Source organism: Acanthisitta chloris, unplaced genomic scaffold (genome assembly GCF_000695815.1).
Source record: "Acanthisitta chloris isolate BGI_N310 unplaced genomic scaffold, ASM69581v1 scaffold17230, whole genome shotgun sequence".
Classification (NCBI taxonomy): Eukaryota; Metazoa; Chordata; class Aves; order Passeriformes; family Acanthisittidae; genus Acanthisitta; species Acanthisitta chloris.
In genome coordinates this window covers 12,906-21,194 of record NW_008650109.1, presented here as the reverse complement: position 1 = coordinate 21,194, position 8,289 = coordinate 12,906, and the positions used below count along the sequence as shown (strand labels likewise).

The 8,289-nt window shown below is 47.0% G+C and overlaps 1 protein-coding gene across 1 annotated transcript; it reads right to left on the bottom strand.

The window, feature by feature from the left end:
• Positions 1-617: 617 nt before the first annotated feature.
• Positions 618-5,535, bottom strand: WFIKKN2 (WAP, follistatin/kazal, immunoglobulin, kunitz and netrin domain containing 2). The gene is made up of 2 exons (XM_009083779.1): positions 5,015-5,535; positions 618-2,637 (listed from the first exon to the last, which is right to left on the bottom strand). The coding sequence occupies exons 1-2, from the start codon at positions 5,213-5,215 to the stop codon at positions 1,126-1,128; spliced, it is 1,713 nt and encodes a 570-aa protein (XP_009082027.1). The 5' UTR covers positions 5,216-5,535; the 3' UTR covers positions 618-1,125.
• Positions 5,536-8,289: the final 2,754 nt, after the last annotated feature.

Sequence of the window (8,289 nt, the reverse complement as noted above, 5' to 3'; positions counted from 1 at the left end):
CTACACGTATATACAGTGGCCTGGTGGAAAGTGTTTTCTGAGGTTTGAGAGACATCTAAAAAGGCTCTAAGAGGGTCACACTGATAAAAGCCTTTAAAGAGTGTCCACTGTCTGCCTGTGTCTGTGCAGTTCGGATTCAGCAGCTTTGTGTCTGCCTAATGCAGTTTGCAGACTCAGTATTGCACTTTCCTAGGCTGAATTTTGTTCTGACTCCTCTTACTTTGCTCCCTCATCTATAAAAGCAGGATTTCTACTAAAAATAAGCATTAAAACCTCTGTGTATGCTCAGGTGTCAAGGATTTTTCAAAAGCAAGACAGCTGGCAGTACACTACCATCCTTCTGCCTTGGACTTCTTGTGATAGACAATATATTGATTAAAACAAAAATAGGGAATGAGGGTGTTTGCTGACCTTGTTCTGATGTCAGAAAAGTCATTTCAGGTTGAGACTGTGCCTTCAGCTTCTACAGGGACCTGTTGTCCTGGGCATAGGATCAAGGGAGTTTTTCCTCCAGTAAGGATTGCAAGACAGGTAGTAGTTGCCATTTAAAAATGAGGTTTTTAAAAAGAAAAAGGAAAATTTCAGTGAAAAGAAGCAAACTCATAATGCATAGATTGGTTAAATGTGCACAATTGTAAATACAGACAATAATTTACAGGCTTTTCTCTCGACATATTAGTGCTGCTATAAGGAGCCAAGCATGTGACTGACTTACAACGACTTACCATCGCATTTCCAGACTGAAAATGGGACAGATTCAATTGACATTATATATATATTACTTAGCTGTGTACCAATTAGCCAAACAAATGCTATGGATTCCGTCATTTATGATGGAAGCCACATAAAAATTGTGTAATTACTGCAGTGAGTCACCTAGTTAAATGGCACTCCTAGATGGACAAATTGATTTCAATGCAAGATTAATAGTCTTTTGCTGCTGGTTTACGTGCTCGCCAAAGACCAAACTACGTTGTTGCTAAGCATCATTAATGGATTAAAATAGGGGTTCTGCATAATTCCTACAGTGTTTCTTCAAACAGCGAGTTTAGTTTGTGCACTAGCCTAGCTCTTGTTAGCCCTACGTAACACACGGGTCGGGATGGCTGACACAGGGGAGAGAGGTTAATGCAATCCCAGGAACTCTTTCAAAAGCTCACAGGTTTTCTTGTGGATGACTTCACGGAGCTTGCGCACGCGCCGGATGCTGGAGGTCCCCACAAAGCTGTCTGGCTGTAGGACAGCCATGCCATTGTGGACATCTCCCATGATGATGAGCTGGCCATCCACTGTGGTCATGTTGGGACATGGGCAGCTCCAGTCCATGTTCAAAAGCGTGATTTCTAGTGGTTCCTTCCCCAGGAATTTTAATCCCATTTTTTCATCTTTGAGAATCTCCTCCACCGTCACCAGGGCATGTCCTGAGTCTTGGTCTTCAGTCAGCTCTGTGATACGGCCCAGGATGACAAAGTCACTTTTGCAGAAGCTTGTCACCAGCTTCTGGCGGGGCTTGCAAGCCTTGCAGTGTGTGTTCTTCGGGAAGGGACACATCTCCTCGCAGGCCTCACGGCTCTCAAAGTTGTTCTCGTTGCCTCCACACCCACCATAGATGAAAGATTGGCACTGCTTTGTCAAGCTGTTATAGGCCCACCTGGGCTCGTAGGCCTTGCAGTGGCCTTGGAGGGCTGGCAGGTTGCAGATGTTGATAGGGCCGTTCATGCACGTTAACATGCAGCTCTCGTAGGTCTCAAAGTGGTTGAGGTTGCTGTTACAGTTCCCATAGATGAAAGTAAAGCAATTGTTTTTCTTTGCATCGTAGTACCACCTAGTCTGCTCTTCCCCACAGTCTTCGCTGTCCGGTTGCTTCAGGCACTCATCAGTTGGAAAATGGGTTTTGTTTTGGGAAGCTTCTTTGGATGTGGGTTCTCCTTTGATGACTGACAAAGGGAAGTCAGCCCTGAGGAGGCCACCGCTGTTCTGGGCGGTGCAGGTGTAGATGCCAGCATCTTGGAGCTGAGTGTTGTAGATGACCAACTGGGCGATGTTGGTGACCACAACGTTTCCTCTGACGTGATTTGGCTTCATGATGACTTTGTCTTTCCCATCAACCTGCTTCTCCCACGTGATTTCTGGCTTGGGTCTCCCTGTAACGTCGCAGAGGAAGCTGACGGTCTCTCCCACGTAGACAGACTGATGGACAGGGTTGTTCACTAGCGCAGGTGGCAAGATATCAATGACTGTTGTCTCAGAGTAGGCAGTAGTAGGGCGAGCTGTTGTTTCTGGTGGGATAGGGCTGGTGTTTGGCCAGGTCAGATGATACCTACAGGTGACTACATTCAGTGTAATGCCCTTGATGCAAGCTTCTGCATCCATGTAGCACTTGTTGTAGTAGGTGAGCCCATCAGAGGCACAGGTGAAGCTTGGCTCCTTCTCACACCTGTCCTTGCACTTGCAGACGGGTTGACCATCCCAGATGTCACACTCTGAGCCTTGCTGGATGCACATGAAACGGTCACAGGTTGCCTCTTTGGGCATTCCCACTGGCCCTTTTTTCCCCTTGACATCCATGTACCGAGCGGCCACACAACTCTTCGTTCCACAGACATTGGGGCAGCACTTCTCAAAGGTCTCACACTCCTGTGGGGAAGGAAAATGACCCAATTGTTACTGGAGATAAAGGCCTTTTTAGAGACCCAGCAAGCAGAGAGCCCAGAAACTCAAGGGACCTGCTCTGCCACAGATATCTGTGGTCTGAAACTCAGTGTTCCCACTGGCAACGAGTAGCAACATCTCCCCAGCATCTCCCAAGAGGTGTCTAAACACACTGGGAGTTCTGAAGTGCTGCAGGAGAAGACTCTTGGGAAGGAAAATGTTCTTCTGTTCCTTAAACACTAACCTCATCATAAAGTCTTTACCCTAGAGTCACATGGACAGCTTGACTACTGAACCTAGCACCCCCCTGCCGCGCTCTCCGAAATGCCCGGGGACAAGCCCTGAGAAACAAGAGCGGATGGAAAGTCTTATCATATGGCTGTAGGCAGTAATCCTTCTTATTTTCCACAGAAGTATGTAAAGTATTATTTGAATTCCCTGAGACTAACAGCCTGCTCCTGGAGGTGAAACTGCCAAGGATTTGTAATTGTTCACATTGTAGAGGAAATAATAGAATATCTCAAAAAGTAAGGAAATTGTTGCTCCAAAAATAATTTTTCTATGGTATTTAGAAAAACAAACCCCAAACAGCTCATTATGGCTTCTCTGTCCTATTTTAGTCCTATTTTCAAATGCAGCATCGCTCTCCTAGTGATTTATTACACCCCGCCTCGGCTGCAGTCAGCTCTGAATTGTGGTTAATTTTAGCAGAATTTTCATCTTCTGTGCAGAAAAGGTATTTGATACATGGGATCGTGGCTGCTGCGTTGTTATGGGTTACTTTAAGGGACCATGAACACTGCTACCATGTGCCCAACAGGACACACTTCCACCAGGTGTTAAATCCCTACAGCCCCCCTGAAACCCATTGGCTTTCTCCATAAGTGAGAGCAAAATGGCTTTCAAGCTACCAAACTGAAGAGCTTCCCCTGAGTCCAGTATCCTTTCCTTATTGGGAACTGCTGCGTTGTTATGGGTTACTTTAAGGGACCATGAACACTGCTACCATGTGCCCAACAGGACACACTTCCACCAGGTGTTAAATCCCTACAGCCCCCCTGAAACCCATTGGCTTTCTCCATAAGTGAGAGCAAAATGGCTTTCAAGCTACCAAACTGAAGAGCTTCCCCTGAGTCCAGTATCCTTTCCTTATTGGGAAAAAGATGACCTAAGAACTCTTTCTTTTTTTTCCATTTCCAGCTGCACATTATTGGGTTTCAGAAGCAAAGCTAGAAACCAGGATGGGTAAGGTTTTCAGCGGGGGTTAAGGAGTGTGGCTTGGCAGAGTCCTTGGCTGCCTGCAGACCACTCACTCCATCCAAGGTCCCAGGACTCTGCTGTCACAAGACAAAAGGGAATATTTTGAGCCAGTGGCTCCTGGCTTTCAGTTTTTGACCAGTAAATTATGAAAACATCGTGGTCTGCCGCTGCTGCTGGGGTTTTGCAAGTGGTTTAGTATTCACTGCTGCACCTGGGAGTTGGAACAGAGGAGGCTTATTTGGGAATGGCAAAAGTAAAAAGAGCACCTTCATTCCTAACACATGGGATCCATCTGAGCAAATGTCTTTGTTTACTTACGGTCAGCATTTTTCTGTGTTTTTTCCCCCGCTCCCTTTAGCGTTGCAGAAACAACCTGGCTACAGAGCACAAACCCAAACACTTTTTTTCAGCATGGTACACGTTGCTGTCAGCCGGGTTTGGGCTGCAGGAGCTTTGTCGTGGGACATGATGTAAGAGGCAGGACAAGCAGGTATTTTCAGATGCCAGCTTGAGCTGGCAGTGCTGACAGGTTGAAAAATGAACTTTAGGGTTGTAAGCTAAACACATTTTGAGCTGGGAACGTCCCACAGAACATCTGCCTGGTCATTTTAGCCATGCCCTATTCTGCACCCCAAGCACGCTTTGTGCTTCAAGAGCAGCAAAGGCTGATGATTTACATGTTAAATCAAACCATTTCATTCAGGATTTCTCCCAGGAATATAAAGCATTGATAATGGCCACCAACAACAAAGAGCACGGTGACACTGCTAAAACACTACAGATTGGCCCCAGGGCATGCTGAGTTCTGGAGTATCAAATTCAGATGTTTCTTCTGACATGAAAGCAAGAAAAAGGATCAAACAAGAGCGAGTGCTGTACCCAAATCTGCATAAGTGACAGCTGCCACACACCTCCCTGCTTGATAACTCAGCAAACCTTTGCTATTTTATATAGGTCACAGGTCAATTAAATCCATGTGCTCTCTGCATCGAGTCCTGCACGGTGCCACTGCCCTTCTAGCAGGGACAGACAGCTGCAGACAAACCCAGCACCAAACCCCATCACCGCCCGTGGCGCAGAGACAGAAACGTGCATCACTCACCAGGTCAGCGTCGCACTCTCTCTTGCAAGTGCTCTGCGCATCGACCCACAGGTTGGGGTTCATGTCATTGGGGCATATCCCAGCGTGGGAATACCGGATTGGAGGTAGAGCTCTCCCTTTCAGAGAGACCTCCAGAAGCAAGAGAACACTGCTCTTCCCCAGCAAGATCCACATCCACCGAGTGAACAGCACCAACGACATCTCAGAACTTCTCCAGGGCAGTGGCAGTGTCCGAGCTGGAAGTAGTTCTTGTTTGCTTGGGGTTGCTTTCTTTTTTGGTAAGCCTTAAATTTTGGAGGAACACAGATGCACCTGACTTCGGTAAAAACTTCAGCAAGCTCCTCTGCTGCCTCTGTCGATAGTGCAGTTTGGTCTGGACCTCATTGGATTAAAGGTCCTAGGAAATTACCCCCTTATTTTAAGAGAAACGCTACTAGTCTGAGCAGAGTTAGCTCTATTTATACCCTGCCTCTGTTAACAAGTCAGAAAAAGTAAACTTGATTTCTTTGACAGGCACACGCTTCCTATGTCCTGGTGGCAGTCAGACAGATTTGTTGCAAGAAAAAAAAGCTGGAAAGAGTTCAAAAGGCTGGAACTGGCATGGTGGGACCCCTGCATGTTTCTGAATGCAGGGAGGCCTTCTTAACCCCTTTAGACCTAAAGTACTTCCCTATGCTAAGAATGGCATTTACTTCTGAAAGGAGACTTGTCTAAATAACACGGACCCGCAGTCAGGGGATTTCCCCACGGCAAGGGGCTACACAATCACTTGCTAAAAGGAACAAGTAATAGGATTGAAGCAATTAAACCCAGAATATCATATTTTTTAACAAAGGAAGTAGGGAAGAAATAACTTATTTAAACTTAGGATCGACAAAGCAGAATGTCTTCATAACTTCTCCCAGAGCTCCTCTGAGCTTTTTGCTTCTCTTTGGTGGGGAGATTTCCAGGATGCTGCGTTTAATGCTGCCCTCCAGCCCCACCAGGAAGATGTTAAAAGTGTCCCTGAATTCCTCCACATTTCCTGACAGCCAGATCCCATTGTACAGTGCATTGCTGACCCCTTTAACAGCGACAACAAAAAAATAGTAGAAGTTCAACTCTATGGAAACCTGCATAAAGGAATGTACAGCATTTTTGCATTGGGGGGTGGGAGGGAAACTCAGTCAAGCTGAGTTCCTCATTCCCTGATTATTACAGCAAGGGGCTGATCCTGCTCGTGCTGAACACGTGCCAAAATCCAGAGATGAGTGGCAGAAGTCTGAGCTGCTCAGCACCTTCCAGGATTAGAGCCTCTGGGCTGAGTTCTGGGCTAGATTGGGTGGACCTTGTGTGTAGCTAAGAGCCTCCTGGGAGTTTCAGGTAGGTTTGCATCCCATGTGGGGGTTCTGCAGGGCTGGACCAGCAGCGTTGTGCGTGGGGAGGAGAGAAGGGTGTGCATCCACCCTGTGCCCAGTGCTGAGTGCTGCAAAGCCAACACGCCTGGGCGCAACCAGCCCTCACTTTATTCCATTAGGTTTATTAAACCAGGGTTGTTTTCCATGGCTGAGTTTGGTCCTAATTCTCCCCTGAGTGATGATGGCTGCCAACCAGTACAACCAGCAGTGAACTGGGCCATCCTGGGGCTCCTGCTCCTCCCCTGGGCCCAGGCAGCAGAGCGCAGTGACCTGCTGGTGCTTCCCAGGATCACCTCCAGAAGAAAGGGAGAGCAACCTGGAACTGACCTGCCCTGGGCTGTGGCATTTCTGTGGCAACTCAGGCTTATAAAAGAGGCTGTTGCAGTTCTGATTTGTGTGCCCACATTAACGATATGCACAGTTTTTGAATTTCATGGGACGTGCAGAGCAAAGTTGTCCAAATTAGCTATTTATAAGGAGCGAAGTCAACTGCCAGGCAGCAGTTTGCAGTTGATTTATTCTCTCTGAAACTTTAGAAACCTGCATGACACTTGTACAAAGTGTGGCTGTGTGCTAAATGTTTTATTCAGTACTTGTTTACAAAGGCAAACGCAGCACCCTGTGATGCCTAAAAAAGCCAACCAAAAATGACACATTCCCAAGAGGTACTTAAAATTCTTACAGCTCTATTAACAACAAAATCACATGTATTAGTGGCTCTGTTGACTAAACAAAGACACTTTATATTGTAAAATTGACTACAGATCAGTGGGTCCTGAGGAGTGCAGGTATCCCAGGTGTTGGGGAAGCTGCTGTGATACCTCAACAGCCACTGGATATGCAGGGAATTTTCCCTTGATCCATGGCATTGCCACAGTGTAGCCATGGATGTGATTTTTCCCCTGATATCCTGAATCTTTAAAGGCTGTTTTACCCCTTTACTTGCTGGGCTAGAGGTGGATTTTGCAGCCTGCATCTCCTCTCCTGGTGCCAGAAAGCCACGTTCTAGTTTTGGCCATGTTGAGTGAGAGACCCACCAGTGTGGACTCACCATACAGTTCCTCCCTGGCCAAGGATCCCCTGCCCAGAGGCACATTTCAGCCAAGTGGGGCTCTGAAGAACCAGATACAGGTTTGCATCAGAGACACAGAGCAGTTTTCTGCTTTTCTATGTCCTCCTCCATCCAGAAAGATATTCTCCAGGGACAGGTAAGAGCCATTGCAGCTTTCTGCTTTTGGCTCCTAGGCATCATGTTCCCGGATCAGTCCCTTGGCCACATTAACACAGCCAGAAGAGAGGAAAACAGTGCCATAAATCTCTCTGTGAATGTGGGCAGGCAGCTCCTGAGGGCAGAGGAAGCAGTGAAGATTCTGAACCCCTGACAGCTGCCTGTCCCTGCCAGGACACCCCAGACATGCTGTTACCCAATCTGAGGAGCACAGCCAAGAGGGACACCACCTTGCAGCTGCCCCAGGTTGGCTCAGGGACAGTAAGGACTCTGGTTGTCCCAGCATGGACAGCCAACCTCTGCCAAATACACTCACTGTCCCCAGGGTTTCATTGAGGGCTGTTTTCTTGCCTGGTTTAACTTGGTTTAACTCTGCTGACATCAATGGACCTGACTGGGGACTCCAGAACACCTAGAGGTAATGCCAGCTGTGAATCAGGGTCTCTGTCAAGGTTTTTCTGTTCCTCCTTGTTTATAAAGCACTGTGCATCTTTTTTTCTTTAATAGAAGAAATAAAGTAAACCTCATTCTCCATTTCTATCAACAAATCTTTTCTGAAAGCCAAATTTATGGCTCATCTCACCCATGTCAGATACTGATGGGATAAAGGTCTTCCCAAATGAGATCAAGCCTTAGAAGAAACCACACAT

Coding starts and splice junctions, on each gene's coding strand:
- WFIKKN2 (XM_009083779.1), bottom strand. CDS start 5,215: ATGTCGTTGGTGCTGTTCACTCGGTGGATGTGGATCTTGCTGGGGAAG. Junction 2,638..5,014: donor GAGAGTGCGACGCTGACCTG/GTGAGTGATGCA, acceptor CCTTCCCCACAG/GAGTGTGAGACCTTTGAGAA.